The sequence below is a fragment of the Phocoena sinus genome, chromosome 7, assembly GCF_008692025.1.
Source record: "Phocoena sinus isolate mPhoSin1 chromosome 7, mPhoSin1.pri, whole genome shotgun sequence".
In the NCBI taxonomy this organism is placed as follows: Eukaryota; Metazoa; Chordata; class Mammalia; order Artiodactyla; family Phocoenidae; genus Phocoena; species Phocoena sinus.
The window spans coordinates 113,282,828-113,307,625 of record NC_045769.1 but is presented as its reverse complement, the minus strand read 5'-3'; the positions used below and the strand labels follow the sequence as shown (position 1 = coordinate 113,307,625).

The 24,798-nt window shown below is 38.5% G+C and overlaps 1 protein-coding gene and 1 pseudogene across 4 annotated transcripts in view; one reads left to right on the top strand and one right to left on the bottom strand.

The window, feature by feature from the left end:
• The window catches only part of HERC2 (HECT and RLD domain containing E3 ubiquitin protein ligase 2), a 231,499-nt gene that overhangs the window by 151,667 nt on the left and 55,034 nt on the right, over window positions 1-24,798 (top strand). For all 4 annotated transcript variants that reach the window (XM_032636780.1, XM_032636779.1, XM_032636778.1 and 1 more), the window contains 10 exons: window positions 1,277-1,452; window positions 4,629-4,740; window positions 6,067-6,148; window positions 6,255-6,398; window positions 7,834-7,924; window positions 8,228-8,405; window positions 8,593-8,674; window positions 8,755-8,926; window positions 11,956-12,100; window positions 12,757-12,982. In XM_032636780.1, the coding sequence (XP_032492671.1) occupies window positions 1,277-1,452; window positions 4,629-4,740; window positions 6,067-6,148; window positions 6,255-6,398; window positions 7,834-7,924; window positions 8,228-8,405; window positions 8,593-8,674; window positions 8,755-8,926; window positions 11,956-12,100; window positions 12,757-12,982 (1,408 nt within the window). The remainder of the gene's footprint in view (window positions 1-1,276; window positions 1,453-4,628; window positions 4,741-6,066; window positions 6,149-6,254; window positions 6,399-7,833; window positions 7,925-8,227; window positions 8,406-8,592; window positions 8,675-8,754; window positions 8,927-11,955; window positions 12,101-12,756; window positions 12,983-24,798) is intronic.
• Window positions 16,637-16,988, bottom strand: LOC116756770 (annotated as a pseudogene).

Genomic DNA, 24,798 nt, shown 5'->3' with positions numbered 1-24,798 from the left:
CCCGCCCTTTTTTTTTTTTGAGGTGTTAAAGCAAACTCCAGACATGGCCTTATTTCAGTAGTGAGTACTTCAATTATTCATTTCTAACAAGGACTTTAAAAATGTAACCACAATGCCATCACACCGAAAAATTTTTCTTTAATATCATAAAATATCCAGTCAATGTTTAAATTTTCCCAATTATCCAATGAATGTTCATTTGTAGTTGGTTACTCTGAATCGTGATTCAGGCAGTGTCTGCACTTTGCACTTCATTAAAATTTTTCACTGTCTTGGTTTTTCCTTGCTAAAGAAAGAAACAGGGCCTCTTTTTCTTGTAGAATTTTTCATTTCTCTATTTGCCTTTTTCACTCAACCTGTACTTCCTGTGACTTCATAGGTAGATCTTAAGGTTTGATTAGGGCCCATTGAGGCAACAAGAAGTCATTGGTGATGTGTGTGCTTCCTGCTGGTTCAGTGTTTGTTCACATATACAGGAATAGAGGAATACTCTGAATGTCAGGTACGGGGGATGGGGCATTCTGTGGGACAGGGAGCCAACTTTAAAAAACGAATGGCAAAGGTATAACAGAGGGAGGTTGCATCCTGTTTGGATTCTGATTTGGATAAGCCGAAAATAGAAAGATGTTTATGAGATGATTAGAAAATTTGATCACTGGTAGCATTTAGATGATATAAGATTATTGATTTAGCTATCATAATAGTACTGTGGATATATTTTTTAAATGCCTGTATTTCAGTGATACATACTAAAGTTTTGAAACAACATGCTGCCTGGAATTTTCTTATGATAATCCATATATGAACAAAATCAGTCATCCATTGATAATTGTTGAACTAGGTGATGGGGTTATGGGACTCTGTATTGTTTTCTCTAATTTGTATGTAATCAAATATTTTTATTATGTTTTAAAAATTATGAAGCCTTTGTGACTACCTGACACCTAATCTCTTTCTTAATCATCTTGGTTTAAGAAAGCTTTAAGACAGAAAAGTTTTGGAGTCATTCAGTAAGGCTATCATGCTATTTCATTTTAGTAAGAAAATTACTGTGAGTCCCATGCCTTGGATGAACATCCTTGGTGAATTAACGACTTCTTTTGAAAGCGAACCCCACTCAAATGTGCCTGCCTCAACCCTGCCTAGTATTTCCAGAACTTAAGTAAAGGGGCTCTAACTTTCCACATATTCCATGTCTCATATGTCCTTCTTTCCAGTTAAAGTATCTAATGTGTTTGATTCTGAAAACTCTGTAGCTTACTGTGTTTGTATCTAGTATCACAGGTATATTGAAATTGCAATAAAGCAGTGCAGGAGCTCAGGAATTGATTGTAAAATCCATGGTCTCATCCTGCTGGGACGGATACGTGCAGAGGAGGAAGATTTGGCTGCAGTTCCTTTCTTAGCTTCAGATAATGAGGAGGAAGAGGACGAAAAAGGCAACAGTGGGAGGTGAGAGCTGTTTGCTGTTGGTGGTACTCATGCCCAAACTCTCACTTTCAAAAGCCAGTGTTTAATTGGAGTGTATCTCATAATGAGGATAGTTTAGTGCCCATAGGACTATTTGTTAAATATTAGTTAATGTTCAAATCATATTCAAAAATATGATTTAATTTAATTTTAGGAAAAATTTAATGTGGAAACACATTGTATTTAGAAAAATTCACTTAAAAGGGAAAATAAAAATGTTAATTTTTCTACCTAAAATATTACTGTTAGTATTTTGGTATATATTCTTGTAGTTTTCTTTTTTATCTGTCCCTAATTGTGTTTTCCTTTGGAGATAGTGTGGTATGGTATATATTTTACAGCCTTTTTTGTTAAGAATTTTATTAATAACTTTTAAATTAAAAAATTTTTATTACAATAAAATATACATAAATTTACCATCTTAACCAGTTAAGTGTATAGTTCAGTGACATTAAGTAAATTTACATTATTGTGCAACCATGAGTAACCTCCATCTTTAGAATATCTGTATCTTAGCCTTCTGTTGTATAATTTTATTTTGTGCAATATTTCATCTCATGATTAAGTTCTCATTTACTCAGTTCCTTATTTTGTATGAGCCCTGTAGTGATGACTATTACTGTATTTATTCATCCACCATATATTTATTGAACACCTACTGGAGGCTAAACCCTGTTCTCTGTCCTGTGAATGCTGTAGTGAACATGCTAAATAAAACAAGACAAACTCACACACATTAGAGTGGCCTCACGGCTGTGGGAAGTGCACGAAGGAGAAGGGCCTGGTGCTTTGAGCGACTGCAAAGGAGCATTGGGCTGTCAGGAGAACAAGGAAAAACTCCCCCCATCAAAGCAAAGTGGGCAGTAAGGGGTGTTGGCAGGGGAACATCATATACCAAGGGTGAAGAAAGGTGTCTGCCAGGTCTGTGCACATTTGCTTTTTATTCCAAGACCTGTATGGAGGGCTCATGTGCAGTGTCTGTTCTGAGCTCTGTTTACGTCCCAGCAGCAAACAGTGCAGGCAATTACTGTCCTCAGATAAGTTGTCTTTTCACAAATAAATAAAAGTGAAATTGCCAAGTCGATAGGTGTTTCTCTTGTATTGCTGGTGTAGCTGGGTCCTTGCAGATGTTCACTAGAGGCAGGTAGCAGTGCCAGCTGAGCTCTGCTGATCACTGCCCATAGCACTGAGTGCTTTCTAGTGTGTGACGTGAGCGGTCTGTCCTTTTGAAACAAAGGAGTTTGGCCCTGCACTGCTATTAAGCACATACTCTTAATCATGAAGAGGTGGCCACTGTGGTGATAAATCAGGTCATTCTAGGGATCTTGGGCTTGGATCCTGTCTTGTTTCATTTCGGAAGCTTTGCAAAGAAGTTGAAGAGAAAATAGTCTTATAACACTACCTTATCTAGAATATATGTTATACTATATGTTACAGTTCAAACTGTTTGTGTCTACATGCATTAATTTAATTAAGTGAGGAAAATGACATTTCATTTAAATAAATCATTGGGATTTTTAAGTGAAAGGATTCTAGAGTCACATTTTCTTATTCGGTAGCTACTAAAATGAATTGGGCAAATATAATTAGTACATGTACTATATATGTGAAATAACCACAAAAGTTTGAGCTTTACTCATAGGTGAAATTTTTACACAGCTGGATACATTCACAAAAGAAATTCTAGATATTTGAATGTAATTTTTTTTCCTTTCAAATATCATTAATGAGCTAATAACTAATGAATGGTCCAAGCAGTCTCCCACAGGGCAAGCCCCCAACTAGGGTGTGCCCTTACTGACCACCCGCTGGCATTTGTTCCCCCTGCTGATGCTTACATGGTACCAGTCCTTACATGTCTCAACACTGGTGGAATCCCCTACATACTTTTGAGTAACACTGTGTTACAAGGTATTTCAAATAAAATGTACATATACTTGCTCTCCTTTGCCTGGTATGGGATGAGAGTTTTCCTACCTTTTTATCCCCAAACCATAAAATTTTGATCCCTGAAAGTAAATATTCATTAGTATGTAACACGTTAAAAAATCTCACCTATCTGTAAGCTAATCTCTGGAGTCTTCAGTTGTCTATTGTAGCTTATAAAAATAGAACAAAAGCAAAAAGCTAAAACCTCAAACACAGAAGCAGCAGTTTTCTTACCACCTGGCATAAAACTGACAACCAAGCAAATCTAACATTGTTCCATGTACTTCGTGTTCTTATCATGTTCAAGAATTGATGGACTTTTTTTTTTAATTGATTCAATCTAATTTATTTCTGATGTACAACAAATTGGAAGTAACAATAGCCATTTTTCTCAAGTGTTAGCAGTATAGTTAACACTTAATGCATGGACATCGGTTGCTGTGATTTTGTCATTTAAATTTTTTTTAATTTAATTTTTATTTTATTTTGAAGAATGTGTGGACTTTGTTGATCAAACTTTTAACCCATCGAGGGCAGGTCAGGAGATGGGATGAATGAGATGGCCTGTGCTTCAGGAGCCTCGGGGGGCTGGGCAGGCCTCCCCTGGCAGAATGGAGATTTGGACCTCCTCCTCCAACGCAGCTGGCCAGCACAGTGGGCAGAGGGTGTAAAGGAAGAAATTTGCATTTTGCCTCGGGACATGTGTTTGTATTTGAGTACATCAGAGGTCATGTGGCTACATCCATTTTATTATTTCTTTGGCGGGAAAATATGACCAAACAGGGTTTGAGGTTTAGGGACATGGCTACAATGCCAGTCCCGGTGGTGATTCTTGGCGCCATTAACCAACATTCTCTCCAGTTACATCTGCAGTAGCTGTGTGTTAAGGTGATGGGTGGTAATTGCTGTAAAAGCAATAAAAGCTGTCATGTTCAACTTGGTATGCAAGAGGAAAGAGAACTGCACAGTGTCTCTTGGGAAGATCTCCACCAGAATAAAAAGCTAAGGTTAAATTCTAGTATTGAAAGGTAGCATACGGGTATCTAGAAATTTTGACCCTCTGGAACACTAACTCCTGTGTATACTTCAGGCTTTGTTGAATTAAAACAAAACTAAGAGTTTCTGATAGTAACCAGCAAACTGTGTGCTTGAGGTTGTTTTCCTTTTTATTTAAAAAATGTTTTTACTCTGATTGACCTCTATTTCTGTTTTATTTTTCCTTTGATTAGCCTTATTAGAAAGAAGGCTGCAGGTCTGGAATCGGCGGCTACGATAAGAACCAAAGTATTTGTGTGGGGCCTGAATGACAAGGACCAGCTGGGAGGGCTGAAGGGCTCCAAGGTACCTGCCCGATACCCAGTGCCCTCGCCACCCCGTGCTGCTCAGGCCCAGACAGGCCCAGCAACAGCCGTGCTTCTTGAAGTTTTTATAATGGTCTTTCCTTTTATATGTTGTTTTTAAAGTTGACTTTTCTTAAGTAATTCTTGACATGAACTCACAGACATTATCAAATTTAGTTTCTGAGAAGCCTCTGTCCTTGGAAAATAGTGCACTTTAGATATAGTTGCATTATTGCTGTTTTGTAAACTAGAACATACACTTTTGAAAAGATTTGACAAGCACAGAGGTAAAAATTGTAGAGTATTAATTATATTTTAAAGAGTAGGTACAACAATTGATGCATTTGAACTAGAGTTGAATTCAGTGTGGCTCTTAACTGAGGAGGAGATTCCTCCAAATTTTAGTGTCTGGAAACAGTTTCTTTTCAGATGAGCATCTCCACTACTTAGTATTCCATGAGACTTCACCCATCATAAGATCCCTTGTTATCTGCATTGCCAAGAAGCTGAAAAGGAAAGTTAGAACTCATTCATTTTAAGTCTTGTGGTTCTAGTACAATGAAAATAATCTTATGCAATTCAGCAGCCTCAAGTTACATCTGTTTTTGAGGCCCCTGCCCTGCATTTGGAGATATGTGAGGCCCAGAAGCTCTGGGAGCCTCAGCTGTGACAGGGGCTGTCTAGGGGGTCCCGAGGGCATGGCCCTTTTTGGGGTTTGCACATGAAAGGTAGGTTGGCGCTTCACGGTTGGGATGAACATCCTTCTTCCACAGTAGTAGTGACTATTTGATACTTTCTGACACATAGGAATCATAAAGGGCTTCTTAGACAGGGGCTTTGATAATTTTAAATTAAATCACACCCATCTCTAATGGGAAATTTAAGTGTATAATTTCTTAGAATTAACAAGAATGAGCAGGACATGACCTGAAATAAAATGTAATTTACCAAATGTTTGTTTATATCTTTACATTATGTGTATTTTATTTTTTGCCTTGTATTATGGATATGTTCAGATGTACCCAGGTAGAAAGAAAAGGGACCTGAGTCCTCTTGTCCCTGTACCAGCTTCAACAGTTGCAGATGGTCACATTTTTGTCTTTATTTTCTACACAGCCTCACCCCTATTCATTTTAAAGTCAATCTCAGTATATCATTTCATCCTTAAAATACTTGTGTATATCTAAGAGACAAGAACTTTGGTTAATATAACCATGTAAATTAACAGTAATTCTATGTACCATCTAGTAAGATTACTTGTAATTTTAAAAGTATAAATAACATTCTCTCTTTTCTCCTTTATTTTTTAAAAAAATTCTTGTTTTAGATAAAAGTTCCTTCATTCTCTGAGACACTGTCTGCTTTAAATGTAGTACAGGTGGCTGGTGGTTCTAAAAGTTTGTTTGCAGGTATGATTATTCTAATATTTAAAAAGTTTTATATGATGCTTAGGACTGAAAACATAGTTGTTGCATTGTGAAAAGTGAGTCCTTTCCTCACTCCTGTTCCTTGCAGTGACAGTGGAAGGGAAAGTGTATGCCTGTGGAGAAGCCACGAATGGCCGGCTGGGGCTGGGCCTCTCCAGTGGGACTGTGCCCATTCCTCGACAGATCACAGCTCTTAGCAGTTACGTGGTCAAGAAGGTGGCCGTTCACTCAGGTAAGGGCCAGGCTTTGCACTGGTGCACAGATAAGCTTGTTGTTCGTGCTCTGTAATTAACTGGGGCCATAAACAATTTCCCCTAAGGTGTCTTTGCATTCTTTTTCAAATTTTACTTAACTGTTAGGAATAAAAGTTGGTTAATGTAAAACTCCAGGTGGTCTAGAGTTTAATTATTGTTGCTGCCCGAGGCTTCTTGGAGGCCAGTGGTTGCTGGCGTTCCAGGCGTGTGGGGCATACCTCACCAAAGGAGGGGGCTTTTAATCTTGGAGCTTGTGGTCTCAGGTTCATAGCATCTCTGCAGTCATCATGTTCTGTGCTTAAATATGTGTTACTTTTCTGGGGAAAGAGCCTGTAACTTTCATCAGATTCCCAGTACCTGTAAATTCCAGTGATAAGAAAGAACCATTTAAAAAAAAAATCACACTGCTTCAATTCAGGAAACTTTTGAGTATCATTTCAAAGCCCTGTGCTCTGAGGAAATGAACTGAATTAGATACAAACTGAGTTCGTGTCTATACTGGATAGGGTTAGATTTAACCCCTTAAAACAGAAAATCCAAACGGTAGTGGCTTGAGCAAGATAGCATTTTACCATTCTCTGTAGAAACCTGGAGGTGGGGTCCAGGGCCAGTGTAGCAGCCTCAGTACCTGTGAGGTGCACTAGCTTGCTGTCCACCCCCGTTGCAGCCGCAGGTGAACGTATAAGATAGGCCTTTTCCTCAGGCCCACTCTGCCCCTCCAAAGAGCTTTTCTGGAAGCCTCACTCACTTCTGTCGCACCTCTGTCACCATCCTCTGTGGGCAAGGGAGTCTGGGAAGCGTGGTTTTTAGCTGAGCACATTGCCCTGGATCATGTGGGCTCTGTTGGCAAGGGATAGGGTGCAAATGGGTATTAGGAGCCTAGGAACTGGTGGACACAAGTGACAGAGAGGAAATGCTCTTCAGTCCTGAGCTGGGGTGGATGGACTAGGAGAGTGAGGCATACTGGGGAAAAAGCATGAGCTGATTGTTTTGGGAAGAGTGAGCATAGTGCCTTAATTGCAATTGATGTTACTTTTGCTTAAATAATTCCATTGTTTAGGTACATTTCACAAAAGCCTAATTGCCACTGCATTTCATAATTTGTCTAATCACAAATGTACTTATTTTTCCATCTGAATTTTGACCCTTTATATACTTAACATAGCAGCAACCCCATTAATAAATAATATCATTTTGCTGCTTCTTTGCGAGTAAAATTCTTTGTAGGACTTAAACTTTGTAGTTTAATAAATGTTCACTTATTTTATATATTTGTCACCCTAAAATGTTCATCTTATTTACTCAGTTATTCAACACATATTCACACCTACTGCATGCCAGGAAAAATAGGTAGTTGTGCTGTTAACTTTTGTAAACCAACTTTGGCAGCCTCTCCCTGTGTGAATATTGCAGGTGGACGGCACGCTACAGCTTTAACTGTTGATGGGAAAGTGTTTTCCTGGGGTGAAGGTGACGATGGCAAACTTGGACACTTCAGTAGAATGTAAGAATATTTTCTTCATTACTTGCTAATAAGAAACTGTTACTGTTAATAATAGTGAATGCTTTTTGATAGTTTTTTGTAGAAAATTGAGTAGGATGGGTTATTTATGAAAACGGAACTTAAAAATATATTTAAAAATTGTCTATGAATGTGGTTTGGCCTCACATGTTCTGTTTTAAGGTTTGATAGTTAACAATCTAAAGATGTTGTTTTGACTAAATGTGGCTCAGTGTTGATGTCCTTTTCTTTCTTCTTTAAAAAGGCTGGATTGACTATAGGGAGTATTATTTAATCTTGCTTTAGGAACTGTGACAAGCCACGGCTGATAGAGGCCCTGAAAACCAAGCGAATCCGGGATATTGCCTGTGGGAGCTCGCACAGTGCAGCCCTCACGTCCAGTGGTGAACTGTACACCTGGGGCCTCGGAGAGTACGGCCGCTTGGGACATGGGGATAACACAACACAGCTGAAGCCCAAAATGGTGATTATACACATTTTTGTTGCTTGCAGAAAATTTACCACCTGCTGATTTCCAGAGAAGATAAGCTCCCAGTCTAGGACAGTTCATAAAGACATGACCAGTATTGGCTTTCAGTCTGTGGGGAAAAATCCCCCTTGCTTTCTTAGTGCCTGTGCTTGATTCTGTTTTTAAATTTGTGATTGAGTAGGTGAAAGTCCTTCTTGGTCACAGAGTAATCCAGGTGGCGTGTGGAAGTAGAGATGCACAGACCCTGGCTCTGACTGATGAAGGTGAGTCCTGTCCTGACTCCACGTTGCTGGGGGAGGAACATTGTGAGACACTGGCCTAAAGTATATATTTTTAAACCTAGGTTTGGTATTTTCCTGGGGTGATGGTGACTTTGGAAAATTGGGCCGGGGAGGAAGCGAAGGCTGTAACATTCCCCAGAACATTGAGAGACTAAATGGACAGGGGGTGTGTCAGATCGAGTGCGGAGCACAGTTCTCCCTGGCCCTCACCAAGTCGGGAGTGGTGTGGACGTGGTACGTAAACTCCTGTCATCTGTCAGTGTGTCTGTTTGGGGCCTTTTAGGGAGGGGGAAACCTTTATTTTCTTTCTCATTCAGGCATCTTTGTTTTTCAATTTATTTTGAGTTGGGATTAATGACAATATTATAAGAAATTTCCCATTATAACTGGGCTGTTTAGAAAAGAACATTGGAGAAATTTTAGCCCAAACTTGTCTGTCTTGTTTTTTTTTGTTTGTTTATTTATTTATTTTTAACATTTTTATTGGAGTAGAATTGCTTTACTATGGTGTGTTATTTTCTGCTTTATAACAAAGTGAATCAGTTATACATATATCACCATATCTCTTCCCTCTTGCGTCTCCCTCCCTCCAACCCTCCCTATCCCACCCTTCTAGCTGGTCACAAAGCACCGAGCTGATCCCCCTGTGTTATGCGACTGCTTCCCACTAGCTATTTTACATTTGGTAGTGTATATATGTCCATGCCACTCTCTCACTTTGTCCCAGCTTACGCTTCCCTGTCCCCATATCCTCAGTTCCATTCTCTAGTAGGTCTGCGTCTTTATTCCCATCTTGCCCCTAGGTTCTTCATGACCTTTTTTTTTAGATTCCATATATATGTGTTAGCATATGGTATTTGTCTTTCTCTTTCTGACTTCACTCTGTATGACAGATTCTAGGTCCATCCACCTCACTACAAATAACTCAATTTCGTTTCTTTTTATGGCTGAGTAATATTCCATTGTATATATGTGCCACATCTTCTTTATCCATTCATCCGATGATGGACACTTAGGTTGCTTCCATGACCTGGCTATAGTAAATAGAGCTGCAATGAACATTGTGGTACATGTCTCTTTTCGAATTACGATTTTCTCAGGGTATATGCCCAGTAGTGGGACTGCAGGGTCCTATGGTAGTTCTATTTTTATCTTTTTAAGGAACCTCCATACTGTTCTCCATAGTGGCTGTACCAGTTTACATGCCCACCAACAGTGCAAGAGGGTTCCTTTCTCCACACCCTCCAGCATTTATTGTTTGTAGGTTTTTTGATGATGGCCATTCTGACCGGTGTGAGATGATATCACATTGTAGTTTTGATTTGCATTTCTCTAATGATTAGTGATGTTGAGCATTCTTTCATGTGTTTGTTGGCAGTCTGTATATCTTCTTTGGAGAAATGTCTGTTTAGGTCTTCTGCCCATTTTTGGATTGGGTTGTTTGTTTTTTTGATATTGAGCACATGAGCTGCTTGTAAATTTTGGAGATTAATCCTTTGTCCCTTGCTTCATTTGCAAATATTTTCTCCCATTCTGAGGGTTCCCTTTTGGTCTTGTTTATGGTTTCCTTTGCTGTGCAAAAGCTTTGAAGTGTCATTAGGTCCCATTTGTTTATTTTTGTTTTTATTTCCATTTCTCTAGGAGGTGGTTCAAAAAGGATCTTGCTGTGATTTATGCCATAGAGTGTTCTGCCTATGGTTTCCTCTAAGAGTTTGATAGGGTCTGGCCTTACATTTAGGTCTTTAATCCATTTTGAGTTTATTTTTGTGTATGGTGTTAGGGAGTGTTCTAATTTCATTCCTTACCTGTAGCTGTCCAGTTTTCCCAGCACCAGTTATTGAAGAGGCTGTCTTTTTTCCATTGTATATTCTTGCCTCCTTTATCAAAGATAAGGTGACCATATATGCGTGGGTTTATCTCTGAGCTTTCTATCCTGTTCCATTGATTTGTATTTCTGTTTTTGTGCCGGTACCATACTGTCTTGATTACTGTAGCTTTGTAGTATAGTCTGAAGTCCAGGAGCCTGATTCCTCCAATTCCGTTTTTCATTCTCAAGATTGCTTTGGCTATTCGGTGTCTTTTGTGTTTCCATACAAATTGTGAAATTTTTTGTTCTGGTTCTGTGAAAAATGCCAGTGGTAGTTTGATAGGGATTGCATTGAATCTGTAGATTGCTTTGGGTAGTAGAGTCATTTCCACAATGTTGATTCTTCCAATCCAAGAACATGGCATATCTCTCCACCTATTTGTATCATCTTTAATTTCTTTCACCAGTGTCTTATAATTTTCTGCATACAGGTCTTTTGTCTCCTTAGGTAGGTTTATTCCTAGGTATTTTATTCTTTTTGTTGCAGTGGTAAATGGGAGTGTTTTCTTAATTTCACTTTCAGATTTTTCATCATTAGTGCATAGAAATGCAAGAGATTTCTGCGCATTAATTTTGTATCCTGCTGCTTTACCAAATTCATTGATTAGCTCTAGTAGTTTTCTGGTAGCATCTTTAGGATTCTCTATGTGTAGTATCATGTCATCTGCAAACAGTGACAGCTTTCCGTCTTCTTTTCCGATTTGGATTCCTTTTATTTCTTTTTCTTCTCTGATTGCTGTGGCTATAACTTCCAAAATTATGTTCAGTAATAGTGGTGAGAATGGGCAACCTTGTCTTGTTCCTGATCTTCGTGGAAATGGTTTCAGTTTTGCGTTTCTTGTTTAGGTGAGTTGTATGTATAGGGTTTCTTCTGCTGCTTTGCCGTGCAAGAAGCCTAGTGATCAAATGCGTGGAAAACAGATTTCTGATTTATTTGATCCCTGAAAAAGTTCATGTTTGTTTCTAGTGAAAGATTATTTTACTAAATCAGAAAGGAATGGAATATCCAGCTGACCACGGCCAGGCAGTGTGATGGCCTAAGCCTGAGTATCATGACCCAAAGGCAGCTGAGGAAGAATTAGAGCAGAGAGGTCTTTTAAGAGCCATTTGAGCTTGTGTGCCATGTTTTCAATCTCTTTAGATGAAACCTACCTCAGTAACTTAAATGGAAAACACACATGAAGGATCTTGCTAGCAGAATTAATGAATTAATTTGAATTAATGGTATACTATTTTAGAACAATATGATAATAACAGTAATTTCAAAGACCTTGGGAATTGTGTATGATGTTATCATTGAGCTGCCTCTAGTGCTGTGACAGTGAGTGGTTTCCTGTGGGGCATTGCCAGCACCATAATCATGTATTAAAAATGCTCGCTCTTGACCTCCTTGCAGGGGGAAGGGGGACTACTTCAGGCTGGGCCACGGCTCTGATGTGCATGTGCGGAAACCGCAGGTGGTGGAAGGGCTGAGAGGGAAGAAAATTGTGCATGTGGCCGTCGGGGCCCTGCACTGCCTGGCGGTCACTGACGCGGGGCAGGTAAGCGAGCCTGTGACATGTCCTTTTGTCTGTAGTGTAACATGATGAAACGACATGAGTCCCGGTACTGGGGCACCAGGAGGGTGGGCTTTGTCCATTGTGTTCCTGTGTATATCTGCCTAACTGTCAGCATGGGTGAGCGTACCTGGGAAAGAGCTGCTGACTGATGCAGGCTATAAAGCCATGGGGTTTCCCACTCTAATACCTGATGGGGAGATATATGTACTTCATTTCAGAAATAAAGTTATCTTTGACAAGTGTTACTCGTTCTTCCACCATGAGAGGCCATCCCGTGACAAGCTCATAGATGATATACTTTGACATTGACTTATGACAACAAATCAGCACACTGTACTTTAATCAAATGAATTAAAAATGAATTATACTTTCTAATTCTGTAAAGCCAAGAAGTAAATTCCTTGAAAAGTGAGCATATTTTTTTGATCATTTTTCTTTGCAAAATAAAGGAAAAAATAAGTTACTATATTTAGTTGAAGAGGAGGACTTCCCTGCTTCCTGTAACAGAACAAAATAGATGAATTCATTGGGTTGATATTAAGTAAATACCCATCTGTAGTCATTGGCAAGAATTTTGAAGTAAATTTAGAGCAAATGTTCTGAAATGTTGAAAAATTCCGTTTTTTCCCCCTTAACAGGTATATGCTTGGGGTGACAATGACCACGGCCAGCAGGGCAATGGCACGACCACGGTTAATAGAAAGCCCACACTTGTGCAAGGCTTAGAAGGCCAGAAGATCACGCGAGTGGCTTGCGGGTCTTCGCACAGTGTGGCATGGACAACCGTCGACGTGGCAACACCCTCTGTCCACGAGCCCGTCCTCTTCCAGACCGCAAGAGACCCTTTAGGTGCTTCCTATTTAGGTAACACAGATTTGTGTTTTATTTGAGACCCCTCTGTATGCTATAGCAATGCCGTCGATAGAATGTGTGGTGTCGCTACCAGATTAGGGGTTGTGGCACCGGGCTAACTGCATTCTGAACCACAGCCACAGAATCATCATGGCGCACTGTGCTGTGATTTATGCTGGAAGGAAAACTTGAGAAGGGAGTGCAAGGCTGATTCCTGTACTGTGGTCAGGTCAGGTCTGGCAGTGCTGTGCACATGTGCAAACAGGGGAGACTTTATAATAACCACCTGACATGTATAGGCACTTGGTATTTTCAATAACTCTGTTTAGGTGTGATCACCATACAGTAAGCCACACACCTTTAAAGTGTAGTTTTCATCAGCTTTGATCTGTGCATGCCTGGGAGAGCATCATCACAGGTGAGGTAATGGATGAGCCCGTGCACCACCCTGGAGTTCCCGTGTGCCCTTCGTAAACCCACCCTGCCTGCACACCACTGACTTGCTTTCTGTCACTATAGATCAGTTTGCCCTTCAGAGTTTTATATAAATTAAGTCATACAGCATGTACTTTTTTCTTAATCTCACTTTTTTCACTCACCATAATTATTTTGAGATTCATCCACATTGCATGTATCAGTATTTCATTCTTTTTTATTGTTGAGTAGCATTTTATTTATGGATATACTGCAGTTGGTTTATTCATTTGCCTGTTGATGGACTTTTGGGTTGTTTCCAAATTTTGGCTATACAGATAAAATTGCTGTGAACCTTTGTGTACAGGTCTTTATATGGACATACGCTTGCATTTCTCTCTAGGGTGATACCTAGGAGAGGAATTCTTGGTAGATGTAGGTTTATCTTCTTAAGAACTGCAAACTGTTTGCAAAGTGTTCTAAAGCTCTAGCTTCTCCATATTTGTGTCTGTACCTGGTGTGGTCAGTCTTTAATTTTAGCCATTCTTGTAGATGTGTAGTGGTTATCTCATTGTGGTTTTGCTTTGCTTTTCCCTAATGACTAATGATGTTGAGCATCTTGCTTATTTACCACCCAAATATGTTTTAAGTGTCTATTGAAATCTTTTGCCTGTATTTAAACCTAGGTTGTTTTCTTATTATTGAGTTTTGAACACTTTTTATGTATTCTGGGTACGCATCTTTCATCAGATATATGATTTGCACATATTTTCTCCCAATGTAGCTTGTCTCTTCATTCTCTTAGGTGAAGTTTAAAGAGCAAAAAATTTCTAATTTTGATGAGTCCAAGTTTATCCATTTTTATCTTTTGAATGTTGTATTTAAACAGCCTTTGCCTGACTCAAGATCATAAAGATCATAAAGATTCTTTTCCTGTTTTCTTATAAAAGTTCTGTAGTTTTAGTTATTTACGTGTATGCTTGATCTTGAGTTAAATTTCATATATGGTGTGAGGTATGGATTGAAATAAATTTATTTATTTATTTATATTTGATATATGGATATCCAGTTGTTTCAATTGCATTTGTCAAAAAGAAATATCCTTTCTTGATTGAAAGAATTTGCACTTTGTCAAAAATCAGTTGTTTATGTATGTGTGGATCTATTTCTGGATTCTCAGTTCTGTTTAGTTGATTTATTTTTGTATTTTGATGCAAATACCACATTGTCTTGATTACTGTAGCTTTATAAAAGAATGAATTCAAGCTTTGGTAATGCTTTAGCTTTATTCTTTTTCAAGTGTGTTTTGGGTATTCTAGACCCTTTGCATTTCCATATAACTTTTATTTTTTTTATTTTTAAAATTTTATTTATTTTTGGCTGAATTGGGTCTTCGTTGCTGCACTTGGGCTTTCTCTAGTTGTGGCGAGGGGGAGCTACTCTTCGTTGCAGTGCATGGGCCTCTCATTGCGGTGGCCCCTCCTGCTGCAGGGCATGGGCTCCAGGTGCACAGGCTTTAGTAGTTGTGGCACGTGGGCTCAGTAGCTGTGGTGCATGGGCTTAGTTGCTCCATGGCATGTGGGATCCTCCCGGACCAGGGCTTGAACCTGTGTCGCCTGCATTGGCAGGCGGATTCTTAACCACTGTGCCACCAGGGAAGCCCCTCCATATAACTTTTAGAATCAGCTTGTCAATTTTTATAAAATAGCCTACTTGGAGATTTGATTGCACTGACTATAGATCATTTTGGGACTTGCTTCACAGTATTGAATCTTCCAGACCTTGAATGTAGTATTTCTCTCCATTTGTTTAGATCTTTAACATTTCTCAGCAATAATCTGTAGTTTCAGTGTACAGGTCTTGTATATCTTCTGTCATATTTATCCCTAAATATTTCATATTGTTCATCTGTTGTTAATGGTGTTTTAATAATTTCTTTTGTTCTTTGCTATTATCTAGAAATATTCAAGTTGATCCTTGCTAGTGTGTAGAAATACAGTTGATCTTTTTAAGGACATTTGGATTATTTCAGTTTGGGGTTATTAGAAGTAAAACCTGCTATGAATATTCCTATTAAGTTTTTTGAGTCAGTCTTCCATACCTTGAATAAACCCCACCTGGTTTTGCTACTTTTCATTTCTTTGATTTTCTGTTGTTTATCGGTTTTCAGTTTTATTGGTTTCTGTTCTCATCTTTATGCTTGCTTTATGTTTATTTTCTATTCTTTTTCTAGTTTCTTGAGGTGAGAGCTTAGATCATTGATTTGAGACTTTTCCTCTTGTCTATTGTAAACTTTTAGTACTATAAATTTGCCTCTCAGCACTGCTTTAGCTACATCTCTCAAATTTTGATATGTTGTATTTTCATTTTCATTCAGTTATATATATGTATTTTAAGGACATATGAAAAGTAATTTTATTTAACCTTAAACTTGCCATACTGCTTCATTCTTTGAACAGCATTTATCTTCTGTTTGATACCCAGTCTGCACTCATATTGGAAATTAGTGAAAACCACTTAGTGATTCCACTTTGAAGTTATAACCATACAGCGAGATGTTTTGAATATAAGCCTATCTATATGTTGGATAAACTTTAGGAACTCTTAGTGTCTCTTGTTTTACAGAAATTCTCTCTCTATCCTGATGTACTTTGGTTGATCTAGAAAACTAAAGGCAAAGGGCCAGAAAGCTAACTTCCTTAAATGAGACAAAAGGAAAATTTTTCCAACTACCACTATAAATAAAAATCTTTCAAATACCAAATCAGTTTTCTCAAATCTTTCAAATACCGAATCAGTTTTCTCAAGCATACAACAAATTCTAATTTGATGGTTTTTTTCTTACTACTTCACTTCAAACAGTGACCTATAAATTTGTTTAAATAATAATTAAGTACCTTTTATGTTTTTTCAGAATGAAAAAAAGTAAATGCTGTGTTGAAGATACTACTAAAAATACTTCATCTTTCAAATATGGTCCCTGTGTTGAAAATCTATAGGAATTTTTCCAATTAAATTTCAAATCTTCCCACAACCTCTTTGTTTTCTTAAAAAATATCATCTTGGAAATAATTTGAATGAATGCTCTGCAAATCAAGAATTGATTCACAAGTCCCTATTACCATAATCATCAGTTTTAACAAGTCTCCTCAATATGTTTTATATCAGTTTTCTTGATTATAAGATGAATATGGAAACATTTTTAATATAACAGAATATTTAATTATTATCAGTTTCCCATGAAAACACAAGTCATTTAATGATGTTCCATTGGTTGGCAGGAGGCTCTTCCACTGAAGACTCCCATGGTTTCCATTCCACCATTTTTCTCACCAGACTTAGTTCATTTTCAGCCTAAAGAATCACCTCTTCTAGTTGGCCACCCTGAAATTGCTCTTCTAATTTTTTAACATCTGGCTTCACTTTAAACCATACGCAGCTTCTCATTTGTAATCTATTCTGTATACCTTTTATATGGTACATTTTTAAGGATTTGTCCAAGAACATAAAGAATCTTTGTATACAATATTTTTAGCCTCTTGTGTGGACTCTTACATACCCACAGTCCCACAAGGCCAGTGGTCTTCTTCAGCATGCCCACCATGACAGCCCAGTTTTATGTATTTTAAAAATTTCTTTTCAGCTTTGTTTTTGACCTGTGGATTATTTTTTTTGTACCTTGTTGTATTCAAGTTGCCAAAAAAAAAAAAGGTTAAGAACTGTTACCTCTTTGTTCATGATGGATATTGGTTTGTAATTTTCTATTAGTATCTCTGTCTGGTCTCATAGAATGAAGTGGTAAGTGTTCCCTTCTTTTCAGTTTTCCTTTTTATTTTGTGTAGAATTGGTATTCTTTCAGTAGCATTCACCAGTAAAGCCATCTGGGCCTAGAGTTCTTTGTGCAGTTTCTTTATGTTTTTTAACCACAAATTTAATTCCTTTAATAGATTCAGGGTTATCTGTTTTTTCTTTTTCTAGTAAGATTTGTGTCTTTGATGGAAGTTGAACTTATTGGCATAAAGTTGGTCTCAATATTTGCTTATTTTTCTTTTAACATTTGTAGACTCTGTAGTGATGTCATTATTCATTCCTTATATTGGTAATTGTACCTTCTCTTTCCTAGAGGTTTATCAGTTTTATTAAGTTTTTTCAAAGAACAAGCTTATGGTTTCCTTGATTTTTCTTTATTGTTTTTCTGTTCTCTATTTCACTGATCTCCCCTATCTTTATTCTTTTCTTCTAAGAAGCTTAGGATCTTCCTAATGTGGACATTTACTTTTCTCTCCTTGATTAATTGACTCTGCTATCATTATGACAGATTACCCTCTTTATCCCTTTGCTTTGAAATTCTTGCTTTAAAGTCAAATTTGTCTGATATGAATATAGTGACTCTAGCTTTCTTTTGACCAATGCTATATAGTACTTAAACTATGGTACTCCATATACTACGGCAAACTATGGTATATCTTTTCCATTCTTTTACTTTTAACCTACTAAAAGACACTTCCTTGTATGAAACATATAGTTGTATTTGGCTTTTTAATTTTTTCTCTGACAGTCTCTAATTGGGGTGTTCATTTCACTTACAGTTAATGTGATTATTAATGTATCTGTTTTCAGTCAGTATCCTGCTATTTGTTTTCTGTTAGTCCTAGCTGTTCATTGTTCTTTTTCTTCTCTTTTTTTTTGCCTTTCTTTGAGTTAATTGTTCTTTATGATTTTATTTTCTCTTTGTTTTCTTTGAGCTCTAACTTATTATGTTATTTTAGTGATTGCTTTAGGATATATATTATACACCTTTAATTTATCATAGTCTACCTTCAGGTGATTCTACACTTTCATGTATAGTATATGAATTATACAACAGTATACCTCTATTTCTTCCCTCCTAGCCTTTGTGCTGTTGTTGTTATACATTTCTTTGTATGTTGTAAATGTGACAGTTTTTAAAATTAATTTTCTTTGAACATTAGGTTATCTATTTAAATGAATTAAAAAGAAAAGAATATCTCTATATTTACTCATGTAATTACCATTTCTGGTGTTCTTTTTTTTTTTTTTAAACATCTTTATTGGGGTATAATTGCTTTACAATGGTGTGTTAGTTTCTGCTTTATAACAAAGTGAATCAGTGATACATTCTGGTGTTCTTCATTCCTTTGTGGAGATCCATATTTCCATCTGGCACCATTTTCCTTCTGCTTAAAGGACTTACTTTTTTTTTTGCGGTACGCAGGCCTCTCACTGTTGTGGCCTCTCCTGTCGCGGAGCACAGGCTCCAGACGCGCAGCCTCAGTGGCCATGGCCCACGGGCCCAGCTGCTCCGTGGCATGTGGGATCTTCCCAGACTGGGGCACGAACCCGTGTCCCCTGCATCGGCAGGCGGACTCTCAACCACTGCGCCACCAGGGAAGCCCAAGGACTTACTTTTTTATGTCTTGTAGCTCAGGTCTGGGGTTCCTCCTTTCAGCTTTTTATGTTTGCAGTATATTTTAGCTGGGTATAAAATTTTTGGTTGACATTGTTTTCATTGAGAATTTGCTGTCATTCTTACTTTGTTCTTCTGTACATAACATCTTTTTTTTTTAAGGTTTTCAAAATAACATTTATTTCTTAAAAGTTAACATGTGCATAATAGGAAACCAAAGAACACAAGAAGCAAAAAACAAAGTCATCTATCATCACAAGCAGTTTACCATTTGATGTGTCCTTCTAGGTCTCGTTTGTATATTTAAACAACTAAGCATCCATTTTTATGTAATTAAGATCATACAGTTATGTATCATGCTTTTTCACACATCATGAATATTTACCATTTCAAAGTCCCAAAGCTATGAGTATTTTGATAACCAAAAATACACTACACCAACTCAATCTGGAAGGAAAAAAAATGTAATCCTTTCTTGGCGACAAAAACTTCAGAAAAGACAAAAATGGCAACAGGCCTCTAGATAAAGATATTGGCAGAGTTATGATTAAAATACTGCATTCCCTTAATGTTCAATTAAAAAATGAGATATAAAGCAACAGAGTACCCAAAGTATAATGCTCTTAAGAGGATTCATTATCTGATCTAAACTATTAAAGTATTAGCAAGGAGGTATGTTTCCACTGAATTACTTAACAATGTATTCCTATAGTACAGCTAAGAGATGCACACACCATCAATGGTTATCATCAAAATATAAAAAGGAACACATCCACATACTGCCCTCCTTTTTATACTTCCTTCTGCCCCTCTGCTGCCAACCTAATGAACAAGTCCTGGTGTACATTTCTCAGATGGTTTAACAATTCCATGTCCAAGATGCTACTTTTTTACCAGTTATAACAAAGATATTTACAAATTGGTTAATTCACTAGCTCTACTTTTTATCACATACATTGTCACCTCAGGACTCCTAAAAAGCCTAGATGTTGCAAAATAATGAATGAACCTTGTCCATAATAAGCATTGGTACTTTACAAAAATGCACATTTACACCTATGGTTATAACCTAAAACTGTCTTCTAGATATGGAGATATTAGCTAAGAGCCCTTCCCTTCACCCTTCCTCTTACCTCTCCTCCAGCATATCAGCGACTAAGTACAGGACTATACCTAGCTCCAAGAGGTAGATTAATGTAGACGCTCCCAGAAGACACAGCCCTTCCTAAAAACCAACAAAAGGGCATTTATTAAGGGGTTATTTTACTCCCTCTACTTTTAATATACTTTGGGCATTAGGACTCGCTTATTCTTTAATACACAGCAATATTAACTAAAACACACAAGTAGAACAATGGTTAGACAATCTGAACTTGTCTAAAGACTCATGGGCACAGATCCCTTCTCTGTACTTCCTTCCCTGTCTGCTTCCCGCCTCCCCCCCCAGCGAGTCAGCTTACTCTCCAAGACTCAAGTTTAACAATTTCCACTCCCCCAATACAAGCATTCCTATGAATTAACAGGAAAAAAATACTTTAAAGGTGTTACTTTTAACTCTCTGTTTTCAACATATGTTATGCACTTTTACACATCTAGAAAGATTAGATGTTTCAAATACAGATTTAAGTTTGTCCACTATGTATACACGTAGTAGCACTGAAGAAACTGCACACAAAGGCTATAGTCACAAAGTGTCTCCTAAACAGGAACACTCTGGCCTAGAAGTCTAGCTTCCCCTTCTCATCTCTATCAACCCAGTGGACAAGAATAATAAGCATCTGTAATGCTTAGAGGGGATTTTAACAATTTTACTTCTTCCAGTTGTTTTCAGAAGTCTTTCCTATGAATTTTAACACAAAGTGTACACAATATATTTATCGGCTATTTTTTTCATACACTGGCAACCTCTTTAACATCTAGGAAGACTAGATGTTGTAAATTTGGACCCTCTGTCCTTTATGTACACTATGTACACAGCCAAGTAAAACAAAACGCAGAGACACACCAGACAATGGTTAGTCTTGGTATAAAGCCCTTTACACTTTCTTCTCCCTGAACCAGCACAAATAAAATAATGTGTACTGCTCAGAGAGGTGGTTTGATCATTTTGATCACTCCATTTCTAAAAGACAGTATTTCATATGAATTTTAACAAAAGGATATATCTACAAAATATGTTACTTCACTACCTCTACTTTTAACATACTTTGTTCACTTCTAAACATCTAGAAAGGGTAGATGTTTCAAATAAGGACTTAAGTTTGTCCACTATATACACAGTAGTGTTGAATAAACTGCACACATGTAACAATGTTTAGATCTGAAAGTGTCTTCTACATAGGGACATTCTAATCTAGAACACTTCATTTCTTCCAGTACCTCCTTTCTGCCATCCATCCAACATTGGGCAAGTACAGGCACAGGTGTCACTTAGATGTGATTTACAATTTCACTTCCAAAGGCCCTTTTCAGAAGACAGCCTTTCAATGAATTTTAACACAAAGTGTACAAAATGTGTTAGTTTACTAACTCTACTTTTGTCATACATTGGCAACATCTTTAATATCTAGAGACTAGATATTATAAAATTGGGACCCACTGGTCCAGTATATACAAAATATATACAGTAAAGTTAAACAAAATGCATGAAACATATAGAGCAATGGATAAGTTGAAATGTTCTAGTACCTGCTAGCAAAACATCGTTTGCAATCTTCCCTCCCACCTCCCTAAACCCAATGAACAAGCAATGGATAAGTTGAAATGTTCTAGTACCTGCTAGCAAAACATCGTTTTGAGCAATGGATATAGAGCAATGGATAAGTTGAAATGTTCTAGTACCTGCTAGCAAAACATCGTTTGCAATCTTCCCTCCCACCTCCCTAAACCCAATGAACAAGCACAGAGTATACTGTTCAGAGAGGAGGTTTAACAATTCCATTTCCAAAGACAGTATTTCTCATCAGTTTTTAAAAGCTATTTACAAGAAGCATTAGTCTACTAAAACTACTTTTAAATACATCAAGCACTTCTAAACATCTAGAAAGACTAGATATTTCATATAAGAACTTGTCCACTATGTACACAGCACTGTTAAATAAAATTGCACACACGTACCAATGGTTATAATCTGAGGTATCTTCTAAATATGACCATTTTGGCCTGAACCATTTCCTCCCTCACTTCCTTTTCTCCACCGCCAATCCAGTGGACAAGTACATGCATATGTAATGCTTAGAGGTGGTTGAACAAATTCATATCCAAAAGTCATTTACAGAAGACAAGCTTTCCTATGAATTTCAATAAAGTATGCAAAATGTGCTCATTTTACTACTTTGTCATACACTGGCAACCACTTTAACATCTAGAGACTAGATGTTGCAAAACCAGGACTCAATTTGTCCATTATATACACTATATACACAGCAAAACAAAATGAACATACAAAAAATGGTTTTGTCTGAAAACGTCCAGATATGAACACACTAGCATATTACCTTTTGCAATTCTTTCCCTCCCTCCTCCAAACCACTGAACAAGTATAGACAATAGTATACTGCTCAGAGAGGTGGTTTAACATTTAACATTCCCAAAGACAGTACTTCCTGTGAATTTTAGCAAAAAGATATTTACAAAGTGATATTTTACTACCTCTACATTTAACATACTTTGGGCACTTCTAAACATCTAGATGGACTAGATGTTTCAAATAAGGACTTAATTTGTCCACTATATACAGAGCAGTGCTGAATGAACTGCACACATGTTACAGTTATAATCTGAAACTGTCTTCAAAATACCAGCATTCTAGCCATTCTAAGACCAACCCCCTTCTCTCTCTCCCCCCTCCACCAACCCAGAGGGCTATCATGCTCAAATTTTCAGAAGACAACCTTTCCTAGAAATTTTAACACAAAATGTATTATTTACTAACTCTATTTTTGTCATACACTGGCAACCTCTTTAACATCTAGAAAGACCAGATGTTGTAAATTAGGACTCATTTGTCCATTATATACACTATATACACAGCAAAGTGAAACCAAATGCAGGAATATAAAAAAGACAATGGTTAATCTTGCATCACTATAAACACACTGGCACAGAGCTCTTTGCACTTCCTTCTCCTCCCCCCGACCTTGAACCAGTGCACAAACAAACACAGTGCATACTGCGTACTGTTCAAAAAAGTGGTTTGGCCACCCCTCCCCCCCAAAGCAACATTTCATACGAATTTTAACAAAATGATATTTACAAAATGTCTTTTTACTACCTCTACTTTGAACATATATCAGGCACTTTAGAAGATCTAGAAAGACTAGATATTTCAAAAAAGTACTTACTGTCAACTACACATACAATAGTAAGGAGTAAAATGCACACACAAAACAATGGTTCTAATATGCAAATGTCTTCTAACTGTGACCAGTCTGGCACAGAATCATCTTTTCTTCCTCCTCAACGTCTTCCATTCCATGTCCTCTAACCCACTGAACAAACGTGGTCCTCTGTGGCTCCTGATGTCGCCTCTAGAGGCCGGTCAAACAACTCCATTTCGAAAAGTCATTTCCAGAAGACGTTTCTTTTCTACGGTTTTTTTAAAAAAACAAATGGCGGGCTTCCCTGGTAGCGCAGTGGTTGGGAGTCCACCTGCCGATGCAGGGGACACGGGTTCGTGCCCCGGTCCGGGAAGATCCCACATGCTGCGGAGCGGCTGGGCCCGTGAGCCATGGCCGCTGGGCCTGCGCATCCGGAGCCTGTGCTCCGCAATGGGAGAGGCCACAGCAGTGAGAGGCCTGCGTATCGCAAAAAAAAAAAAAAAAAAAAAACAAATGGCATCTACAAGACATGTGACTTTAACTCTATCATACATCGGCAACCTCTTCACATCTAGAAGGCCTATATGTAGCGAAAAGTTTTCTTTCGAAAGGTTGGGGGAAAGTTGAGAGCAGCTTTTTCATATTATATACACAGGCCTTCTATAAACGGCCAGTAAATCTTACCAAAGGGTGGCTGGCACTTCCTATTGGCGGCATGTGGTACGTTATTCTACCATTTCTATCGAGGTAGACATCGGGGTCTTGGTAGAACGACGACCAACCGCCCGATGACCCGCTAACGTTTCACCCGTCGTCAGTCGGGGCTCTGCACACTTTCCGGGCCCGTTCAGGCCTTTGTCCGTCGTTGTCCGGACGAGGTGAGGTCTCGTCCAGCTGGGGCAGAGAGGTCACCTCAGGTCTCGGATCCGCACGGGCTCCAAGGCCTAAGAGTGGCTGAGCTGACCTCCACGTAGACCCCCCTTCCCGGGCCCTCGAGGCTCTAACGGCCCTCCGCGGTGTTCGGTGTTCCAGTGGCCGCCATTCTTCTCGCCCTGCCACGCCCGACGCCCAAAGGCGCCATGTCCTTGGTGGCCTGCCGGAGGCTTCGCCTAACCCCTGCAGCGTGGGGTCAAGAGACCCGGCGGTGGGCGGGATCTGGGCTCCGAGGGGCCGCCAGCATTAGGTCGCGGAGGTGGGGGTGGGGGAGCAGTTCGTTGCTGCTTCCGGGCTCCGGCACTGCCAGTGGGCGGCTGCGGTGAGGGCTCTGGGGCTCGGCAAGACACAGCCTGAGCCTGTCCCGGGGGCCCCCCAGTTCACCTGCCGACCAGAGGTCGGAGGGCCTGGAGGGCCACAGGCTAGAAGGCCGCGATCCGCTTCTCACCGCGCTCTCTACCGGAACTCTGTACATAACATGTTTTATCTCAGACTACTTTTAGGATTTTCTCTTTATTTCCATGTTTTTTATCTTCATGGTTCATGTGCTTGTGGGTCATTGTGCTTCTTGGATCTTTGGGTTTCTAATTTTCAACAAATTTGGAAATTTTTCAGTTACTATTCTTCACAAAAAATTTCTTTCCTGTACCTTTCTTTCTCCTCTTTGGGAGGTTTAGTTCTATGTATATTAGGTCTCTTGAAGTTGTTCCACAGATAAATGACATTGTTCATTT